The sequence below is a fragment of the Rhea pennata genome, chromosome 4 (genome assembly GCF_028389875.1).
Source record: "Rhea pennata isolate bPtePen1 chromosome 4, bPtePen1.pri, whole genome shotgun sequence".
NCBI classification, from domain to species: domain Eukaryota; kingdom Metazoa; phylum Chordata; class Aves; order Rheiformes; family Rheidae; genus Rhea; species Rhea pennata.
In genome coordinates, this window is record NC_084666.1 from 2,922,593 (window position 1) to 2,946,211 (window position 23,619).

Genomic DNA, 23,619 nt, shown 5'->3' on the forward strand with positions numbered 1-23,619 from the left:
GTACAATGTAGGCATGTTCCAAATAAGCTGACAAAAATGCTTTTAGCGCTTACTTTCTATGAAAAACATATTTGAGGCTAGAATGTTTTGCAATGATCGCTTCTCCCCCTAAATGTAAATCTTAATTTTAAACCATTAATAGAGCCTTTATTATTATTTTAGAAGACTTGCAAGATTTCATCAGAATTCACTCTCTAAATTTTATCTATTACTATATTAATGAAGTGGTTGAAAATAAATACTATATAATATTCATGCAACTGCTAGAATTATAATTATATTTTGTTTGTTATATATTTGAAAAAAATTCTAAAATCAGGATGTCTCTTCCAAATTAATGTGTGACAAACAGTGAAATTAATCTTGTGAACAAATTTATCTTGTGAATTTTAAGATTTTGTAGTTCTGTAAAGTTCCTTTATCAGCATGACATACTCTTTTTTTGTTTTTGCCTCTCTCTCTCTTTTTTTTTTTTTTTTTTTTAATTGCATACAATTCTTACCTGTGGGTCATCTTCATTTTCAGTCTCTGCTTTAGTGAGGTGTAAATGGTATTTCCTTTTCTGGAACAAAATGCATGTATGTTTGTAAAATACATACATACATACATTTTAATCAGTGCAAGTGAAGAAATGACTGCTTGCCAGTTGAACATCATGAACTTCCCAAACTCCCTGCTCTGTTCCTCATCTTCCATCCATAAGCTCATTTAATATATCTACTTCAGAACCATGTACAGATTTGGAAATAAAATTAAATCTATATATGTGCTTATTTTGAGAGTCTGATGGGAAATATGAGATCCAGGTTATGAATGATCTCAAAACAGTGTGCTTTCTTAGATTAAAAGCAGTTAGTGGGTGGAAGGCACTGTTCATTTTTCTGCCTCTTCTGAAAAAAGGCAATCAAAAAAAAAAAAAAAAAAAAAACCAAACAAAATACCCTCAGCCGCTTCCCCCTGGATGACCTTAACTTTTATAATATGTTTTCTTTTGTTTACTTTCTTACTGTCTCAGTGGTCAAGTAGTATTTTATACTGCATAGTGGAATGTAAGCTATATTATTGCAATGTAGCTAATGTTTAATATATGTTTATTGAGTAACATGACTGTGATTTTTTTTTTTCCTCTCTCTCTGGTATAATGCATGCTGTAATGAATACACATTGAATATTTTTCTTCCAGGATTTAATGACTTTTGAACACCAGTGGACCAGCTTTTTTGCTAATTTTGATACTGAAATTCCTTTCATTCTGGAACTATCAGAATCTCAGGCGGGGGAGGTACGTTTACTTGAGAAGATCTTTGAAATACCAGTGTCCTCCTTGCAGAAGTAGTAATAAATACTCAGCATAAGTAATAGTAAGCTACAAGTATCAATTATACTTACGATAGTAAAATACTAAGTGTTCAGCATTTTATCCCCCTTCCTATCCCAGCTCTCTTTTCATGTTTGAGGAATAGAATCCTAATTTTAAAGTTTTTTAAAATTGACAACCCACCTTACTTAGTGCACGTTGTGACAGCTTTGGACTGCCTGTTACAACTCAGGGTTGAGTGTTTGTTCACCGATAATGAAACTTAGTTGTTTTATGTGTGCACAAGAAATCCCTATTTGTAGGTGGATCTAATCTCATTTTGATGGTAGCTTCTGTGCGTGCATTTCCTGACAAGCTGAGGTTGCAATCGTCAAGTTTCAAACATTATTGCTGATAACATAGCGAATAAGGTAAAAAGTACAGACTAACAGTGTTTGAGTTTGTTTCTGGAAGTTCATAATAGTTTTGAGGGCTGAGGAGTTTTCAGACTTGTTCTTAATGATGGTGATAGCTCACACTGTCCTTTCATATACTAGTTAATCAGAATGTGTTTTTCTCCTTTGCAGCCTTTCAGAAGTTATTTCAGTCATGGAATGATTTCGAGCCATATAACAGATAACAGGTATTACTTATCACTTCGCTGTGAAACTGTGATCTCACTTATATCTCTGTGTTATTTCTGTATCTGTGATGTCATGAGAATGCTTATAATTCCCTTTGGGACCAATTCAATATATTGGATCCCGTCTTTGTGTATATAAAGTACCACACAGAGCTGCTGGTCAACATTTTCATGAGCTTTGATGCTGCAGTTTCATTACATGCGTAACGTTGATATACTTGAAATTGTTGATATTGTGCATTCTAATATGATCAAAGTCTTTGTGCTCATGTGTTTAAATTTGGCCACAAGTTTAATAAACTAGGATAGCCCTTTTTGAAAACCTGACTGTATGTTTCATGTTACTCAAAAGCAATCATAATATGAAAGTTGAAGTCAGTATACTTTTGTGTGTCACAGTACCCACAAGATAAATGCTTAAAATTGGAACAGTTAAAAAATAGATCTTAAGTTATTGAACACAAGTCACCTTTATTTTGGCACAGAATCTTAAGCGAGAGGGGAAGGCTCATTGTCATATCAGGCAAAAGCAAGCATTCTACTATTTTGAGCTGAATAAAGGTTGCTTAGCTACTTAAATGTCTCTGTAGATTATTTGGAAATACACAGTGAAGTTCAGTGTCCTTTATTGTTTTCAGCAAACAAGCTGTTTTCCTATCTTTCTTACAATTAATTAAAACAAAAACCTTGACCTCGCCAGTTGAGTCTTGGGCCCAAAGCCAAAATAAAGACTACACCAGTTTGGCTTAATTCCAGTTACTTATTTCAGGGTTTTCCTTGATAAGAAATTTTAAACTACTCAACTCTTCAAGGCAATTTGCCTTTTTTTTTTTTTTTTTTTTTTTAAGAAAACTTCTAATAGCAAGGTCTTAAAATCCAGTCTAATGCTTATCATTTAAGAAATAGTTTTGAGATATGTTTTTGTATACAAAAAAAAATTGGAACCGTTTGAATCCTTTTTTTTTTTTTTTTTTTTAAAGTGTGGAACTTGATCTAGTCAATGAAGTTTTCTATGGCTTCAGTCTGTGCATCTGTGTTATGGTGTTTTTGTGTTTTTTTATTTTTGACCTTTTTTTCTAGTGAAAAATTCAATAGGTATTCCATCAGGCTTGAAATCTTCATTTCCCTTGTTATTTTTAAGTTTTCTTCTAGTGCTGTGGTGGTGATTCTTCTTTCTTCTTAGCCCTAGCCGGCAGCCTTTTGTTCTGTTCGGTAGCCACTCAACTAAGGAAAACTTGAACTCTGGTAATTTTAATTTTCCATCGGAAGGACATCTGGTTCGAAACACTGGCCTTGGTGGAAGCACTGCTAAGCATATGGTGAGAATTTTTTAAATAACTGATATTTTTAAGCAGTTCATTGTTTTTCGGATTTGTATGTCTCTCGAGAGGACTTATTTTTTCACACGTTAAATACCCAATGCTTAACATACAAAAGCATATATTAACAGCTAATCAGTCAGTTTAAGGAAAACTTTTCCTTTTTTTCTTTCTCGCAAACTATAATGGGTATTTATTCATGGGCTGCTGAATGATGTGATATTTTTATTCCATTTTGAAAAGACTTTTTTTTAAACAACTGTGCTGCTGTAAATATGTGGTGTCGGGGAGAGGGAAATGTTTCTGATGACTGTTGATCTAGCCTTAACATGAAATCTTCCTAATGGTAGCATATGATATATTAACTATGACACATGGAATTTAGTTGAATGAGTGCTCTTTCTTAAAAAGCGAAGACACTTTTTTTTTTTTTTTTTTTTGACAATGACTTTGTAAATGTACAAAACATTTTGAAATTTGGATACACGTATGTCTGTGATTCAGCAATCAAACAGTTCATGAAACTCTGAAAATTCTTCTGGTGCTCAAACAAATGTTAAGATGAAGTTTTAAGATTAACTTGTTTCCATTTTCAAGTAAAAGTTTAGTTTTAAAACATATCATGAGGTCGATGGCTTGTTGCCCTACTGCGCAGGGGACGTAACTGGGGAAGCGACCCCAGGGAATTCAGATCCTCTGGCTGGCTGGGCTGGGTGCATCAAGAAGGTAACTCGCAGCGAAGGAGGAGAGGTAGTGTGCAGATTGCATTGTGCAGTGCTCCCTGCTAGCCAAATGCCATAGGCTTCGGGAGTGTCCGTCAGTTGTGCGAGTTGTAAGTCTGGTTCTGTTGAGTAGGTGGATGTGGCTTGTCGAGTACAGGTCGTCATGGAATGAACGTATGATTGAGGGAATGATTTTGGTGATCTTGTCATGACATTTCATACATGGCTGCCTTTAAGGATGGACACATTACATGGGTCAGAAGCCGAAGAAAGGACCATATTAGCATTCCAGTGAGATCTCATCCTCCATTTGCCGCTCTAACACTATTGCTGTAAAGACACTTTTTTCTCTTTATTAAAAATTGCAGTTAAGTCTATTTGATACCTTTTGTAATTCAAATGATTTTTTTTTCTGATGCAGTATCTGCCCCATCAGTTGCCCTCAGATTCTGACATTGTTCTTAAAAAGACGGTTTATTTACAGATACAGATGGCATTGTTTTAATAGGGTGTCTTGAAAACAATAAATAAGATCAAGTGCGAGCATAGTTATGGGAAGCTGACACACTTTCTATTTCGTAAGAAGAGCAGTTGACATAGGAAATTGAAAACATATTCTCAACACCTACACAGTTCAGAGCTCATCTTCTTCCCAAAGCTTTTGAACCATTGAAGTCAAGTCAAAATTGAGATATACCTTTGGAAACGTAAGTCACTTTTTTTTAAAATCCAGTTGGTCCGATGTTCTACACTTCCTGTAGTATGTCAGTTTTTAGCAAACTTAGGGGGAAACTTAGTTATTGTTAATTATTGCACCACTTTTTTGTTATTAAGATATTTTTATATCTCATTAATACTGAAAACTAGGTAGTGCAGTGTGTATCTCCAAAGGGACCTCTGGCTTGTTCAAGGACCTATTTCTTCGGAACCACTCACATTCCTTTCCTGGGTAAGTGTATTAAGAATCAAGGAGTAATTTAAGGCAGTTCTTCTCATTGATTATTTAAGATTGTATTGATTAAAATGTGGTTTTGGTTCCTTCGAGTGTTATGCCATGTAGTGTTTGTTCAGTGATAGATACTGCATAATTCTATAGCTAGTACATAAGATCTTAGCAGAACACTGTTCTGTGGCATGTCCCATAGCCTCATTTGAAAATCTGCCAGAGGTTCTCAAAGAATGATTCAGAAGTATTCCTGTATTTTTTTTTTTTTATTTATTCCTGTATTTTAAGGGAAAAAAAAGTTCTACGAAGGTGGTCAAATACTGAAAAAGGTTGCCCAAGGGGTTGTGGAGCTTCTGTCTTTGGAGGTATTCAAGAGTGTATTGGACAAGCCCATGAGCAGCCTGATCTAGCTAGGCGTGCTTTGAGCAAGGCGTTGGACGAGGTGACCTCCAGCGGTCCCTTCCAACCTAAATTATTCTGTGATTTACATGATAATACTATGTTTGTTTTTTTTTTCTTGTGAAGTTCTTAGTTTGGCAGTATTAAGCTAGCTTTAAGTGTGCAGTCGGACCAGGTGACCTTCAGAGGTCACACTAAACACAATTTCTGTGACTCTTAATTTGAATAAATTCAAAAGATTAAATAGAGGGAATTTCAAGAACTGGAGGCGTGTATGCATTGGAATGCAATGTGAACAGTGTCTGGGGGTACAGAGCTTTTACAAATAAAATACAAACATAACATACAATATAACATACAAATAACATACAAAGCAGTTTTTTAAAAATAGTGAAGTATTTTAGAAAGGATGGAGAAAAATTATGATTTTTTTTTCCTTTTTCATCTTGCTTGTATTGAATGTTGAGTTTTATAACTGTGCTCTTTCCTAATAAAAGCAAACCATGTGGAATTTTTAAAAACAATTTTCTTAGCCATTTTAAGTGGCTAAGACCACTAACCCAGTTTCCTTAGGATTACTGTGTATTTTGAAACTGTGTCCAGCTCAGAATCTATCTGAACAGAAGATGGCCAGAACCTTGGGAGCATGAGCTGGTCATGATTTTCCTGGCCATCCAATAAAGGCCTTTGCAGGAGACGGGATACAATGTGAGGGAGATGTTTAATCTGACCTACAGTAATTGTCCTTGTGGCATGCAGGTCTTAAAATCTTTGCCATAGTAAGTACTGGCAGTACTGATAAAAGTTACAGTGTGAGAGATGGGGCTTTTCTTGGTTTTGTTTGTTTGGGGTGTGTGTGTGTGTATGTTTTTTTTCTAAAAAAAAAAAAAAAAAAAAAGACAAGCTGAAGGTAATATAAATAAGGTCTTTAAGTAGGACAAAGAGGTGCAGTAGAAACTTTCTTTGAAAAGTTCTGTTCTCTTCCAGAAATGCCTAAAGCAAATAGATTTCATTTTTATTTTTTATATATATATATATATATTTTATATATATATTTTTTTATTTTACAGGAAATGACAATGAGGTGCACAAGAAAGCTGAGCAAATGTAAGCTGCGAACTTTTTCCTTAACCCTTCACCCTTTCAACTCAGAAAGCAGTAACTGTTGGGATTTGCAGAGCAACATTTTTCTTTGGAGTAATGTGAATATGAAAGGATTTCCTAGAATGTTAATAAATAAACTAGGAATTGTTATTTAGCATAACATCCCTTCAGCCTTATAGTGATATTTGAAAGGAAATGTTAGTAAACTTTGCTCAGAAATTTTACAAAAACTTTTTTTTTTCAATCTTAACACTCATTTAAATCATTTTAAAATGTTTTGTGCCCCTAAACTGAGGGTGGAAGCATCCATAACTGGATGGGAACATGTTCCATGGATAAAAGTAAAAGTAATCTTTATGCTAGTTTCATTAAGTTAAACGATGTATAAGAATTAGCATTTTTAGTGATAATGCCAGCAGGGAGCACTCAGGCTGGCATAGAGAGTTTACTGTTTTAAAGATGAGATAAAAGCCAAATTCCGAAGTTTCTTGTTAGTAACCTATGCAGCTTCTAGGCATTTTGACCTTCACAAAAGGACACGCTGTTTATCCATGTTGATGTCCACTCTTAGGCATGTTTTAGATACCATGTTCTTAAGCATGGACAAGTAGGTAATCTGCTTTGGTGGTGCTCTCAATCTCAATCAATGACAAATCTAGGCTTTTCTTAAAGATTTTGTCTTTGGTGGTGGTTACGAAAATTTCAGGAGCCTGTTATTACTTCTGCTGAAGAGCCACCTGCAAACCTGCATGATAGGTTAGAGAAATGATACAGATATGTCAGAGGAGCTGTTAGTGGTTACTTTTTATGCTAAGTACTGTTGACTTATGATAATTGCGGTACTGTTCTCCAAGACAAAAATGTGAAGTTACTAGTTATTTTTGCAAATATAGATGGGAATTTGAGTGAATATAGGAGTTTTATGGAGTTAAGGTGAATTACCTGTTTCTTAATGTGTGTACTCAAAGCATAAATGAAATGGACATGTTCATGAAATTGCATAGATATAAACAAAAACTAGGAAGCCTTAATGATTTTTAAAATCTCTTGCTGTCATCAGAGATGTAGTTAAATGAGTGTGGTCTGCGGAGGGCTTGTTTGAATTGTTTTGTGGTGATGTCTGTCTAGATAGGCATTGGTGCATTTGGAGATTCTTCCAGGTTGGGCCATATTTGGGAGCTTCAGATACTTTTTTTTTTTTCCCCATCCTTCAGACATGCTTTGCATATGGCTTAAACGCTATATCCTTTTCCTTTCTTCCCTTCTTTCCTCCATTCCTCCCTCAAAATCTGGCATTTGCAGAGGAGTAGCAAGAGGAGTTGAAGTTTGGGGAAGTAAGAATATTCTGCCAATCTATTTATCTTCCTGTTCCAATTTAGTTGGAAGATGATGGCTATGTCTTCTTAGTTGGGCTGAGGTGGTTTTTGAACACCTTTGGAGCTGTAAATATGTCAGGAATTGTAACTCACTTACGGCTTTACCTAATCTTCATCTATTTCAGTACTATCCGTTCTCTTTTTAAAAGAGAATTGATTTAAGCTATGATGTAGATGTGCTCAAAAAGTTGTAGTGACTAGTTTGTTTTGTGTTTTTTTTTTTTTTTATCTGCTTGACATCCTTCAGAACAAGACATTTTCTGAAGTTGGTTCAATCTGTTTTCCAGTCTTGCTTTTACAGAGTGTAAGGCTACCACTCTTTCTATTTCAATATTTAGGATGTGATCCTCAAGACAGTTCCAGTGAAAGTCAACAATAAAACATTCTTTTTTCTTGACTATGATAAGAACAGGGTTACTCTTGTGCCATGAGTTTGTTTTTTCAAGCTATTGTTTAATATGAGCAATTTGCTTGCCCAAATTTAATTTTTAAACTGGGATGATAGAGGTACAAAGCTTTTAGTCACTTTTTGAACAAGGACCCCTTCCATATGAGGGAGTTCTGTGCTATGAGAGATAAAACTGCTCCTTTAAAAAGAGGAGGAAGCCAAACTCTGTCTATCTAGTAAATGTTGTGTTTGTATTTCTCTTCAGTATGCTGTTGTCGCAAATATATACTGCTGTTGTAGAGGCTGTGCTTGCTGGCATTGAGTGCTATGCTAAAACTTCCACTGAATCCAAGGTAAATGAAGTACTGATTCTGTACACTGTAATTGTTGATTTGGACTGCTTGCAATACAAGATTACATGCAAACCAAAATAAAAAGTAAAACATTTGGAATAACTTTGTAACATTAATGAAATTAGTACTATGGCCTCCAACCAGTGTCTCTGATCTCTGCTAAATGAGTGAAACTTCAGAGTTTAGATATCTAAACTTAATCTCTTTACAGCTGTTGCTCATCTGTCATGAATTTTCCAAACCCTGTAGTAAGGAAAATTAAAGCAAAGCCAAAGAGCAAACTTTAGCCTGGTGCATCAGTGTTACTGTTCGGTGTATTGCCTCTGCTTATCTGATGGATGTTTCTTTAGTGGCTGGGAATTGTAAGTATGGGAAACTCATGGGAAAAATAGATACTCTATTATTGACTTTTTCATTTTTCAGGCAAAGGAGGTAGCAGAGTGGATGCTTATGTCTGTGTTAGATACCCTTCATTCAGCACAACTCAAAACTGCATTACGGTATGTACTTTCAAATAGCTATTAGTTGATGTATTGTATCAATGTATTAGCTTCTTTGGGGAATAAAATACACAGAATCTTTGTTTTTAAATTTAACTTGCATGACAGTTGATTCCAAGACTTTTCATAATGCATTAAAACATTTTAAAATCAGTAATTATTTCATTTTTCTTTTTCTGGTTTTAAACACTTAGGCTGTTTTGCAGTAAACCTATTACTGCATGTTTTTATGTGTAAAGAAGTATAAAACACACTTTCACTGTTACAATTTCTGTTCTGCAGCTCCAAAATCTCTTTTCAAATTCAGGCTGTGAATAATCATGGAAGGTTTGTATTTTGCATTTCTTTTTTTTTTTCTCTCATTACTGACTATAAAAAATGCTAAATAATAAGAGTTCATATTTTGCTGTCTCAGAGCTTCTGGAAAAATATTGCATTTGATTGTTCTCTGTAAGAGCAAGCACTGTTTGCTTTTGTGTATGAGACAGTTTAATGGATTCGCATCTTTATGATTCTGTAGAATCTTGGTAACATTTAAAAGTAATAGTAAAACATCTGTGCAGAGTGTTTTTATTAAGTCTGTTAATGAGTAGAAGCAGCATGAGCCCATTAAGAGTTTCCATTTAAAAAATGTGCTTTTAACTTAGTTGACATCACAAACTTGTACTTTTTTAATCCTCATGTTGCCTAATTGGCTGAAATGGCCTACACAGATAATAGTTTATTTTAAAACGAAATAGGTTTTTTGACTGTTATGAAGTCACTCAAAATGACCTAGTCTTTAAATATGTAATTATCATTACTGTTCTAGAATTACTCCATTAGATAACGAGGATAGCCTGAATTTGGTTAAAACGGTAAGTAAGCTGTTCAGTATTCTACTTATACATTTTATATATATATATATATAAAAAAGTAGAGCTTGCATACCTTTTCATATGGGGGCATGCTGAGCACTGTAGATATATAAATGCAAACGTGAGGGGATAGATGAGGTTCTGGGAGAAGATACTGAAACTGAGATACGCCTGAGTTTTACAAATGGGGTTGGATAACAGAATTTGGAAGAAACCCTTAAAATACAGTTACTGTGTCAGACTTTCTGCTGCGAACAACATAGAAGCACTGAGTTTTAGGACGTTTGAAATTTACCATCTTACTTTTGCTTGAAATAATTTCAAGTTCTGCTTTCTCTTACTTTCCCATGTGACGGCTGTAGGCATCTATGACAGTGTTTGACATTCCAGACTTGCTCACAGGAAGAGGATGCTTGGGGTCTGTAGTCTTTTCAGAATCCTTTCTAACCTCACAGATACACGTAAAAGAAAAAGGTAACTATTTTTAATTTGAACACTGGCTTTGTTAGTCTATTAGATCTGTCATGGTGTGAAGTTTTTTAAAGGGATTTTAAAATACTTGCTTTTGAAACAATCTTGTATTTAACATACAGGATACTGAATAATTTCCAGAACTTTATAAACAAGTGCATATTTTCCAAATTGTTTAAATGTGACAAAAACTTCATTATTAAGGTTGTGTGGGCAATATTTATGAATTCTTGTATCCAGATACGGTATTTTGCTATGGGTTTTTAACTATGGGAGTTAGAATGGTTTTATGGTTGGCAAGAGAAGAAAGGAAGACCCCTTATTGTACATTCAAACATTAACATTATATATAGTAGTTTAAACTTCATAGTCCAACCTCAGAAACACAAGTCTTGGACTACCAGTTTGGGGTAGGTTGCAGGGTAGACCAAAGGCAAAAGCTGGGGGAGAAAGGGAAATATGTAGTTTAGGAAGTATAAGAATCATGTACCAAGACCAGAGTAAGAACTAGATATGTTCTGGATATGTTGCAGTAGGAGAAAGATAAGCTTCACTTATACAGTAATGAGTCTCTAAAATAATTGTCGTATTTCTTAGGACACCCCCCACCCCCAAACTATTAATCTAACTTGAAGTACATACATCATATTATACTACTTTGTTTTTCATTTATTTCCCTGCAGATGGCAGTATTAATTCAGAAACCAGCCACATAATACTGACTGCAGGTATTCCAAGATACGCATCTTGGCTGGTTAGTACATAGGAACTTGTTTGAAGCTTTTCTGTTTATATGCAAATTGACAAAAGAAACTTTTTATAAATATATATATATATACATAGTTATCTATATATGTATATATAGATATGTTTATAAATATATAGATGTATGAGAATAAATCAAAGATTTGGATGATGAAATAAAATTTTGAAATAGTATGATTTTTAGCTGTGGACACTAAGTGTTACTAATAAGTGGAAACAGCCTGATACATAAATGAAATGTACATGTTACATGTTATGAAAACATAACACAAGTTTTAAGGTACTCTGTTTTTACCACTTCAACTTTTAGCTGTGCTACAGGCATGATTTTTCAAGTACACAGTATCACTTTTGAAAATTCTGTTTATTGTTGGGCAGTTAAGATTACTTAAAAGCCCATCCCAACAGAAATGAAGATCATCTTTCAGATCTCTAATATACTACACTATATTAAAGGTATGGTTCCAATAAATGTTATTAAGCTGAAATGCTTAAATAATTATAATGATAAAAAAGATTGAATGGCAGGTACTCTTTTGTGTCTATTCAGCACTGTTTTAGCATATAAAGACTGTATATTGGGGAGTATCTCCTTGAGTATGTGTCAGGGAGCTGTCTGTGTCCTATAGTAGCACAGTGTTGAGAAGTACAAAACTGTTTGCAAAACAAGAGTGTGGTCTCTAGACTTTTAACCATCTGTGGTACCTAAAGAGTTCCTTGGCCTTATCTTCATTAGTACTTTTTAATAAAGTAGTTTAACATTAGTCTCACTTTATGTACTAACAGTATGAATGGAAACTCTTCCTACAGGTTGAAGACAGTGATGTGAAACTATCTGAAAAGGCACAACATATACTGAAGGTAAAATTAAACATTGGAGTTACAGAGATTGTATTTCTGGAATACTGGTTCTTGAAAATATTGACTGCTAGTAAGGCTGGCTTGTATTTTGTTTACTCTTCTTGTTTGTTAGAAAAAATTGGCCTGTTCTATCATGTGTTTTTCAAATTGTGGCCTACAAGAAAAAGATATATTGTTTCTGAAAGTTTGGAATTTTCTCTATTTCAATGAATGACAAAACCCATCAGCAATAATAAAACTAAGATTCTATGAAAGGCTCATTAAATACTACCCATGGAGCTCACATGTTTAAAAAAAAAGGATAATAATAAAGACCAATGCCACTCTACATGCAACTTTCTTTTAACATAATTAGCATGCTGAATGTCTGGAAAAAAAAACACTTCAAGCACTACGAAAAGAAGAGAACTTGGGATCTGGGAACATCTTAACCCACATGAGTTTCACATTTGTGGTTTAATTTGTGGTTACCAGAAATCTTCATTACAAATAGATTTATTTTCCTGTAATATACTTTTAGTTCAGTAGATCGACATTCTAAAAACAAAAAGCTATGCCTTGTGGTTGTGACAATGGCTTGTAACTTAATAGCTGCTGGCAAGACCAAATAGAGGAGAAGTGCTTTTAAAAAATACATTCTTGACATGCTGTGTCTTTTACTAGTTCTTCTCTATCAGTGTCATTTAAAACTCTTTTAAAGTTCTGACAGAGGCTGTTTAAAATTTTTTATTCTTGATAGCAAAGCTGTGAAAAAACATTCTGACTTAGATTCCAGGACATGATGCACACCATCATATTACTATTTCTTTTCTGTTTAGGAAGATAAATCTTTTCTGGGCACTTTACTCACTGGAGGCGATGGAGCATATATTTATTCTAGTAATCCACAGACCATGCCTACAAAAGGTGAGCTGTCTTCTTCAGTTGCTTAAAGAGTCTTTTTACCTCCTTCTAAACAGGAGAGAGAAATACAAAAGCAGGATTCACAAATCTGGTGAGACTACCTATCCTGCCTTTTTAAGCTGCTTTCTTTGCCTTTGTAACTCCCTCTTGTTAAATGCCATATTTTTCTTCTTTGACCTCAACTGCTGCTTGAAATTCCCAATCTTCGTCATTTTTTTTTTCTTTCCTTCCAGGAGAAGGATTCCTATCAGTGCTATAGGCTTGATTTTGAGACACGTGAGACTCCCATCACATGATTGAGAATGAGTCTTTGCAATCTTGGGAGACTGTGCATATTTTGGAGCTGTGACTATGGGAGTGAGCAGACTGGCTCCTTCTCTCCTTAACTGATTATATGGAGTGTCTTGAGGCTTCTCTATACCTATATGAAGGCTAGGTTGAAAGGAGTCTGGAATGAAGTAGTGAGAGAACATAGTGGGCTTCCAGCTTAAGAGGTGGAGGCAAGTATGTAAGCAGTTTTTGGACAGTGTAATGCACTGCCTGTGATGTAGGACACTAGAATGGTTTGAGTCTAAATTTATTTACAGCCTGGTGTTCTTTGCTTCCACTGAAGCCTTTTTTTTCCTGGAGCTGACATTGTGCTAGTTCTTCCCATTGTCATTTTTACACAGGAGCTGCAGTGTTTATTATCACAGATGCTCACTATATCAAAGAAAAATACTTGATTTTGGTCCTTTTCAGATTCAGTGACATTACCTCTCTCTGACACGAGGTTACTGATGTTGGGCTCAGATAGAACATTGCTGCTCTTTTAGTGCCTTTTCCTTCAAGAAACTAGGTGACATGAATGCCCCCAATCAATTCAGGAGGACTGTTAGAGTGCGGTGGCAGAGTGAATTCCCTCGCTCCACAGCATTGCAGTAATGCACCTTACGTTGTTTTGAGAAAACTTGTGGAAGAATAAATAGGAGTTTCTGAATCAAAACATACTCCTTAAGGCCTAATATTTTCACTCCTCCTGTCTAGTGAAGGTACTTTTTTTTCCACAGTATCGATACACAACAGAACATAGCATCTGTCATCTAAGTGCTTAGTACAAGTTTACAATTTTGAGGAGAAAAGCTTCAGCTTTTTTATTTTTGTAGCTATACAAAAGTAGTACTGAGAATAAGTAATGATGCGCAGGGCAGTTTGACAGCTGTCTGCACATGGCAGAATTTATTTTTGACTTTAACAGATCTTCAAGTAGGAAGGATGCTGCAGAATAAAGTATTTTAGCTATTTTGCAACACACTGCTGTAGGTGCAGTTTCACACAGTAAATTAGGGAAACAAATAATGGTTTTTATCTGGCTTTGTGAAAACCGACTGTCTGCGCCAATGGAGGAATTTGCTTTTTCCTTTTATGGTGACATTTAAGTTAAATGTTTTCATGGCTCTTGGGATGGGGAGTTATAAGTAGGTGGCATAAGGACTATTATGTAACACTTCAACAAAGATATTTTCTTAGGTGTCAAGTGAAAATGAACTTTATCTTGTTCCCTTTCACATGTGCTAGAAGATAGCAAGTTCACAAGATAGCAAACTATCTTGCACGATTTGTGCTCTAGTGAGCTTGCAACTCTGTAGTCTGGCACGGTTAGATGGAAGAAGTGCTGTCATACACTTATATCCACTCATCTCCTCTCTCCATCGTTTGTTTCTTACTGTAATTAAGGGGTTACATTAATGAAAAAACAAAATACAGCAAAAAAGAAAAATCAGACTAGTAAATGTTTTCCTTATTACGCTAATACAATTGCTGCATTCCAGAATTTCATAGGATACACTTAAGTGAATCAATGACTCTTGCTGATTAAATGTTCTCTTCCAACATTAGTAACTTGTGTGTAAATTGAAAGGTAGTATAAAAAGTTGTTCTTGATATAATTGGCTAATTGTAATTATAGGAGGCTGTTTGGGTGAATTACTGCTCTCTGAAGCTCCAATTTTTGTTTCAAAAGAAACAGTCTCTGTGATTTTTTTTTTCCCCTCTTTCCTCCACCTCAACTCTTACTCTGTGAAATGTGATACTCTGAGATTTAACAGAACTGTACTCCAGATACTGCATCTTGCCATTTTTCTTCTTCAGCTGGCCAACAGAAGGCATGTTGCCTGTGCTATGCTTTGAATTTTGCAAGTGCTGGAAGTATAAGCAATAACCTTTCTTTTTGCAGGTTAAACAGCTGAACATCCACGTCCCTGTAATCCATCCGTCTGTGTATAGCTTTTTAATTGAAGAATATAGTGAATTTGTTAACAACTAGGTTTTGTCTCTTTTTCAGTTGCTCTTTCAGTTGCTGAAGTGAAATTTTAAATTTGTGGTTTTAATCTTCATCTCTTTAATAGTGGCATCTTTTTGGTGCAGCTTTAGTGTTAACTGGAAGCTGCAATCTAAATCAATTGCCTGCTTACCTAACAGGGACGATACTGTTTTTATGTAATTTAAAATCACCTACGTAGGTAGAATGGTTAGGTATAATGCTTTGATTTGTATCAAGCTCTCGTTTGTTAAAACAAAGCCCTAATACTGAATAATGTTGGAGGTCTTATTTTAACCTGCTATTTCAAGAGGAAAATGTCTTTGTTTTCTGTTGTTTCTTCAGAGCATTGATAGATTGAGCTGAAAGCGCAGATAGATATGTTTAGTTGAATTTTTTTTAGCTGTTCTGTTCTATTTTGCTTTTTTAAAAGCATAACTGAGTCATGCTACTTGGAAAAAAAAAAAAAGTAATTAGCTTTCTCTTTGCCTGTCTCTACATACATACTGTGCATGGTATGTAATCCTGCTTCTAATGCATGTTGTAGTACTGGTGGTAGAGGTCCAGATTGCAGCCCTTGCATACTCTTTCATTCTTGACTTTCTTACAGCTATCAGAAATTTAGTATTTTTGCCAATGTCAGTTTATGGAACTCTAAAGGTAGAATTTTCTTGTTTATCCGTTTTATCATCTGGCCTTGCTATTTTTCCATTTTCCAGCTCCTTTGTGGTCATGCAGGCTTGCTAAGAGCCTAAATGTCCGTAAGATAGCAAGAAAGGAGGAGATGGAATGAATACTTGTATCTCTTAGCTGTCACTAGCCTAATAGCTGCCAGGCAAGTTACTAACCCAGTAGCAGTCTCTGTATGCAAAATAAAATTCAGACCTGCAGATAAGGATTTTTTTCCTGTTTTAAACTTTCTCTTAGTGAAGAAAACTTGTCTTCTCTGACTCTTCTACATGGCTGCATGATCTGTATTAATATGCTGATATTTTGGTGAAAATCTAATCTTTGTTAATAGTATTATTGTCTTTAAATATTCTATTTTGGATGCAACTTCTGCTTATTTTGTCAAAGTTCCACATATCTGTAAATTTGGAACTAATCATGATAGAAATTCTTAGGTGGTTAATTTTCTTTAAAAAAGTCAAAAATTTCTGAGAACTGGGCTCTGTGGGATAAGATTAAGTGAGACACAACCATATTCATGACTTTGTCCCTTGACTGTGAGATCCAGTAGAGATCTGTATAGCATCCAGCGTACAACCATCAGATCTTATCCCCCCCCTTTTTTTTTTTACTGAAATGTGCTCCATATTGAATATGGCAATTTTGCAAGAATATAGATCTCCTCTTCAGAAAGAAGACACATTCGTCATGTGATGCTGAGATACTGCAATCCTTTTCTTTTGAATTCTAGGAAAATTGAACTTCTTTTCAGATGGCATTCTCTTTTCTCATCCCCACCATGGCAGCATTTCCATTTCAAAGAACCATATGAATTCCATTTCTTTCTACGATGGAGTGAGTATTTTGTTTGTATGTTCCTGTTGTCATAGACTGTTTATTGATTTTTAAAAAATACTTTTCTAAAATACTAATATAGGTGCTTGTTTTCAAGTAAAGTTTTAGTTTAAGAGTGTATAAAACTAATAGTATTGATGTAAATCTCTGCACTTTACCCAGAGAGGTTGTAGACACTCTGTTCTTGGAGATATTAAAAACTCATCTGGATGCAGTCCTTGGAAATGTGTTCTCCGTGCACATTTGGGCGGGGGGGGGGGGGGGGGTGGACTACATGATCTCCAGAGGTCCCTTCCACCTCAGCCCTGCTGTGATTATGACATTTTGTATTAGTTTTCGATTAACTAAACTGTAGACGGGTAAGAGAGAACTGAATTATTGATACATTCTTAATGGCATAGAAAATCACCTTTTATTAACAGAGAAGTTGCAGAACATCGCATTCCTAAAACATCTAGCCATCTTAAGTGATGGATGGAGAAAAGTTCAAGGCATTGCGAAGTCATAGGGTGTATTGGTGGGGTGAAATGTTGCCGTCTATTCAAAATACGTTTAACCTTCAGTCCAGTGTTCATGGCAACGTACTGCTTATCTCGGCAGGGGTCATGAGGAGTATCTGTCTACTGTTGTGGAGTGTTGTGTAACTGACAGGGTGAAGGGAATGACTGGTCTGCATTTTCCAAGTTGAGAGAAATAAGAAGGAAGGGCATGTTGCGTGTAATTACACATATTCGTAGTAATTACAGTAGAAGACAATGTTAGGCACAGAGCTTTGCCATTCCTGTGATCAAGTTGTATCAGTTCACTTAGCTTGGCTGACTTGCCAGATGGATTATTTTCTTTTATTGGTAAGATTCTTTGCAGGAATAGAGAATTAGGTTAATGACAGCAACTCCTTTTTTTCTTTTCCTCTCTTTGAGGCAGACACACTGGGTTAACCATATCTTTTTGGAATCGAAAGGAGAGATTATTTTGGGTGGTTATCATTTCCTAAGCACTGAAAAGACATCTTGGTTTCCTTTAGTTTCTATTTTCTTCAGGTACACTATTAAATGTTTGTTTAGTGACCTCCAGAGAGCATTGTGTGACTGTGATTTCATCATATAATGGAGGAAATCAGTAAAAAAGCATGCAATTCAATTGAGATGAAAACACAACAGTGAAGAGAATCTTGCCTTAGTTGCCTTTTCTTATATATCATATTGATTGCCCCTTCGTAGTTTAAGAAGCTATTTTAATGCTGACCTTCCTTCAATTGTTTAATTCAAGACACTCACTTTCATGAAACTTTAGCTATTTATGGGATCTGGCTATCATTCTTGAACTTATGCCAGATTTTTGTGTAAGGCTAAACCTTGTCAGACAATAAAATTCTCTGTCAGACTTGGCATAATGAAAGGATGGAGAGCTTAAAATACTAAGAAGTGACAAGAGGAGATGGGTAATTGTTAGTGAGCTTTCTTGAAAGTTAGTATAACAGCAATGCAGATGCAAAGGAAAGGATAATTTAATGGTAGATTTAAAATATGAGATTTTATGGATGCAAAATGCAGTTGCTCAGCAGCTGTTTTACCACGTGCCTGCTAGATGCTTCTCTTTTTGACCTGAAAATACGCCTGCAGTTGTTCTGCCTCCAACACACACCCAAAGTATTCTTATAGCAAGGAACTGAACAGCCAGCTCTCACCCAGACTCCTGAAGTACTTGAGACTTGTAAACATCCAGAGCGTGGAGGATAACATCAGATCCGTCACAAGACTGTCCCATGAAGACCTAAAGAAGAAATCATACCAATCTTAGCACAACCCTATATCTCCAGTCTTCCATGAAGTAAGGCAGCACCGTTCTAGCTCTGTACCAGCTATTTGGGGGGGAAAGAAGAAAACGCAGCAGACTGAGTTGGCACCTAATCTCCAAACTCTCAGATTTTTTTTTTTTTTCTTCCGTAGCTGTTCAGTATATCAATATATTGTATTAAGGCATCTTGACTGTGTGGAGCCTAGATGCCATGTGCTGGGTTTCTAGAGTCTTATTTAAGACTAGGTCTTAAAACTTGTAAGCACCTGAATCCAATATTCATTTCAGCTGTGAATCATCAAGTGAAGAAACATAATTAAGTAATACTTAGATTTCTCAATAGTAGGAATGTCTTGTAAAATTCTGAAATAGAGTATTTTAACTAGGTGCCTATGGGAATTATTCTTCAGTTTTCTTCAATTTATGGAGCACTGAACATTTTCTAAAGGGAGGTGCATGCTCTATTAGGCTTTTCATATTTAGTTGCAATATGTATGAGCTTGCCTTTTAGTCAGTTTTCATGAAATCTGCAAGTTATCCTGCAGAATCTATTTTAGACTGTAGTGCAGGGTCTATGCACTACAGTCTAAAAGCAGTTTTCTCTTAAGATAGTAACTGTCTCTCACTTTAAGTGTTTTAGAGGCTTGCTTTTATAACTAATCTGTGAGTCAGCAGAGGGGGTAGAGATTGTTTGTAAATGTCTCTGAATTGACGCTGATTCCTATTCAAGTCTTCCCAACTTGAGCTTACTTCTGTAGAAGTTACTAAGTAAAGTTCTAAGTCCACTTAACCTGTGGAAAGAGAGATGAGCATTACTAGATTTTTAATTTGTATTCTGAGTAATGGAAGTCCTGTTCTCCAGGGATATGCTTTCATATGGCTGAATTGTACTATATGTCTAATACTTTAGTGAGAAAAGAAAAGAGTTATAAGTCAAAGATGGAGAGCAGAACACTTCAGCATCCTGTGTAGTTTTACATAAACTTTTCTCCTAGAATGTGGAAAACCAAGGGTAAATGTTGATGTATTAAACCAGAAATGAGAAGGAAACTGAGTCCCATGCTTCTGAGGGAGATCAATCATGTGGGCTTCAACTTTGTTAGCAAAAGTAATACAATTCCACTGCAGGAGCAATAGAAGTAATAAAAACATGATACTACCACTGTGCAAGTGGTGTGTACTTTAAATTGCAGACTGGTTCATTTTACGTCATTGCAGCAGGGTTCCCTTCATGTCAGGAGCTGAAGAGAATGATATGAAGAGTCTGTAATAGCACCGTACCATCCTTCTTTTTAGGTGACAAACTTAATTATTCAGTCTTCTAAGGTATCTGTGTCAGGGAGAAATATAGGTGTAGATTAACAAGGTAGTTCTGTTGTGAAGCTTTAGGAAGGGCTGAGGTTCTGCAGAGGAAAGGGCTGAAGTTCTAGTTTTGGGGAGGGAAAAGAGGGGAAAGGGAATAGATATTAAAATGCGTGTTGTTCTCAAGAACAGACAAAGTTCAGATTAAGGATCTTAACATGCTTTCTTGTGGTAACTCTAATGGCAGGGAGTAGAAACTGCAGTATACTTTAAGTGACTGCAGTTGATCCTTCTGCAGTTTACATGCATGATACAAGTTAATGAATCTTCAGATACTTATACATGCCCAGCTAGGACTGTAATCCTTTGTTCCTGATCTATGGAATTTAATGTATTAAGCCTTTTTCTCACTTTTTAAGTTATAATTACACAATTACTAGTTATCTTCTTTCTTTTCTTCTAGGATTCAACCAGTATTGTTGCTGCTGTCTTTATAGACTTCAAAAGTTCCTTGCTTGCACATCTACCAATTGAATTCCATAACCAAGGAAACTTTTTGATGATTGCACTTTTCCCCAAAACAAAGATTTATAAAGCCTTTTATTCACAGGTAAGGCAAATAAACCTTGGGGTGTTTTACTTTTTTACCCTCAAAAAAATTCAGATGTTTCGCATGCATTCTGGAGGAGTGGCAAGGGTGGATTTGTTAATATAACTGTGTTAACTGATGTTTGAACAGACTATTGGGTTTGTTTCTCATGTTGGTTGAACAGTAAAAGCTTGTCATCCGATAGAAAGACCTAGTACTCTAATCCATTCTGTACTCTCTAGTTTCAATTTGCACAAGCAAAACCTGTTATCATATCTCTATGAACCAGCACCATTTGGAAAGGAGAAGGAACAGCCAATACTGGGGGAGCTGCACGTTAGGAAGTACATACTTAGTATGTTGAAAGATGTGGTTGATACGATTTTGAGAATGGCTATATAATTTATGTAGAATCATGGGAACCCCTGGCAACTGAAAAAGTGCTAATATTACACCCATCTTTGAAAAAGGTAGGAAAGGAGGATATTGGGAGCTAGATCTGTCTGTGCTGGTCTCCCCCCATTCAGTCCCTGAGAAGATAATAAAGCATCTTTTCTGGGAATCCTTTTCCAAACATGTAAAGACAAGAAGGTAATTGGGAATACTTAGGATGGATTTACCAAGGCAGACCATGTTTGTGATGAACTTCAGTGACTTCTGTGATGAAATGACTGGCCACATGCATGAGAAGAGCGCTGCAGTTTTTTTATATACCTTAACTTTAGCTATACTTTTCACAGCGTAGCATTTTCATTTGAAAGCTGAGGAGATATGGATTAGAGAAATGAACTGCTCAGGTGGGTTGAAAACTTACTATATTTCAGAGTTCAACAGATAGTAATCAGTGGCTTGAAATTCAGTTTGTTGATAATGAACAGAGCAACAAGGTATTGTTTCCTGGGTCCAGTATTGTTTAGTATTTTCATGTACAAGCCTGGGATGATACTCAGTTGAAGGATTGGCTGACACTGACTGACAGAGCTTGTAGAGAGACCTTAAGAAATTGGAGGATTGCATCAACAGAAACCTTATGCTCAAGAAAACTGAACATCTGTACCTGAGGCAGAAAAACTCCATGTATCAGTGCAGGCTAGGAATGGGTGAATGTCCATCTTTGGAGGTTTTGAAAACTTGACTAGACAAAGCTATGGCTGATCTTATATATATTGCCAGTTGTGTTGTTTTGAGGAGGGGTTGGTCTAGAGATCTCCAGAGGCTTTCTTCCAGCTAGAAGCACTGATTCTGTTTGTCCTGTGGCATCTTCTGCTCTGTAGAACTTAACATTGAGAGTCTCCAATGAGAGACTGCCTTGACATGTGGTCCTTTTCAATACATGTTCTGTAACAGGTTTTATATATATATATATATATATATATATATATATATATATTATACATACATAGAGAGAGAGTCATAGTCTGTTAATCAGTAAACCCTTTTACCTCACTATTATGAGAGAAGTGATTACTCCTGATCTTAAGACCTTGCATGTGTGAGAAGGTTAAGTTTATGTAGGTATTTTTAATGATCACGTTGCTTGTGAAGTTTAATGCTTGCCATGTGCATTTATTTTGTCGTCTTAAGTGAGTACTGTAAAAGCTTGTTTTCTAGTAGTTGCATCTTAAATGTAGCACTGGTGTATAACTGGCTACAGCAATTGTATGTAGTGTCAGAGGCTCTATTGTGTGTGTTTTTTGTGGTTAGACACATTAGGATCATCATCATGAGGGAAGTTTTGTAAAAGTCGTTAAGGATCCCATATGGCATTGTATTATTTTCTGAAATAGATTGGCCTCATGCATTGTAGTGCAGAGGCTTTTATTAAAGACAACTTTATAACAATAGCATTTTTGAGGAAATGAGCCTGGAGATTTTAGGATTTCACCGGGATTTTGATATGCGATTGTAACACTAGACTGGAAAAGACCACCTAGCTCAATGAGAATAGTCTCCACTGGTTGTATCAATGAGAACATAAAATCAGTCCTCTGTCTACCTTGAAAGTGTTTAGATTACTCCTGCTGTTCTACTATGCTAGCTCTTGGATATTTTTTTCCCCCAGATTTCAAGCCTATTTTATTAGATCTACTTGTTTTTTCTTCTGTTGTCAGCGTAAACATCCTTGAGGTGTTCTGGAACTTCAGACCTATTCTATTCCTGGCTCATTTAGCCTGAAATAATACCCTTTTTTAGTCTGTGCTTATAAAAATGTTCTGTTTTCCTCTGATTGTCATAATTGTTTTCCCTATTGGATCTGTATTGAATTTATTGGGTTTTGGACATAGATTTCCAAACTGTATGCAGTATTCTAGGTGAGGGTACATGTTTCTTGTACAGAGGCAGTAACAGTTCTGTCTCTTCTGAAAATGTCCTGAGGATTGCCTTTGCTTTTTCACTGCTGTCTTCAGTTAATAGATTAGAGGTGTTTTATGAGAAGCTCCAGGAGATCCATCTCTTTGGCACCCCACTGATACTCCAGTTGATAACAGAAGTTTTTATGTGGGCACTCCTGCTTCTCGTGCTTACCTTCTTCCTGCTTTTGTTACTGTTTCTGCTTCTTCCGTAAATAGTTAAATCTTTTTTGCTATGTAAATCATGTCAGTGCTGTGTAGACTGTCTCCCAACTTTGCACTCCAACAAATGCTGTGAATTCACTTCACTTTATGCCACTCTCTTGAAAGAATTTCTCAGCACATTCCCTAAACAACTCCACTGGTGAATTTTCCATGCCTGATACTTCTTTTCTTCTACGCTATTTAGACCTGTCCTCCTTTGAGTTAGCTTTCTGCCTCACAGCTCTATAATGAGCTTCAGTTTCTGCAGTTTAACGGTTTCTTATCTGGCACCATACTGTATGGTTTGCTCAAGTTCAAGTAGATAAAACATGTCTTTTGTCTAGAAAATGTTATCTCAAAGAAAACTTCATAAAATCAAGTATTCCTCACAACATAAGCCGTGAGAAACAGCTATTACATGTATTTTATTACTATTTACCTTCAGCTTTTTGCTATTTTCCTCCAAGACCCTGTTCTAAAACTTACCATGACATTGAAGTCACCATTACAGAACATAGTTACAAGGATTCGCTAATACATAGGTACCATTTATACTCTTTTCCAATCATACGGCATGATACATACTTAAAAGACTGGGCTGATTATTTAATGTTCCAAGTCTCCATGAAATAGGGAACAGCAATTACCC

The 23,619-nt window shown here is 35.7% G+C and overlaps 1 protein-coding gene across 2 annotated transcripts in view; it reads left to right on the forward strand.

Moving 5' to 3' along the window:
• The window catches only part of DNAAF9 (dynein axonemal assembly factor 9), a 77,345-nt gene that overhangs the window by 25,715 nt on the left and 28,011 nt on the right, over positions 1 to 23,619 (forward strand). For both annotated transcript variants that reach the window (XM_062575017.1, XM_062575018.1), the window contains exons 8-22: positions 1,184 to 1,282; positions 1,885 to 1,940; positions 3,124 to 3,259; positions 4,849 to 4,930; positions 6,397 to 6,433; positions 8,460 to 8,547; positions 8,971 to 9,047; positions 9,330 to 9,374; positions 9,859 to 9,904; positions 10,267 to 10,378; positions 11,059 to 11,129; positions 11,951 to 12,001; positions 12,820 to 12,907; positions 16,624 to 16,727; positions 20,290 to 20,436. In XM_062575017.1, the coding sequence (XP_062431001.1) occupies positions 1,184 to 1,282; positions 1,885 to 1,940; positions 3,124 to 3,259; positions 4,849 to 4,930; positions 6,397 to 6,433; positions 8,460 to 8,547; positions 8,971 to 9,047; positions 9,330 to 9,374; positions 9,859 to 9,904; positions 10,267 to 10,378; positions 11,059 to 11,129; positions 11,951 to 12,001; positions 12,820 to 12,907; positions 16,624 to 16,727; positions 20,290 to 20,436 (1,239 nt within the window). The remainder of the gene's footprint in view (positions 1 to 1,183; positions 1,283 to 1,884; positions 1,941 to 3,123; positions 3,260 to 4,848; positions 4,931 to 6,396; positions 6,434 to 8,459; positions 8,548 to 8,970; positions 9,048 to 9,329; positions 9,375 to 9,858; positions 9,905 to 10,266; positions 10,379 to 11,058; positions 11,130 to 11,950; positions 12,002 to 12,819; positions 12,908 to 16,623; positions 16,728 to 20,289; positions 20,437 to 23,619) is intronic.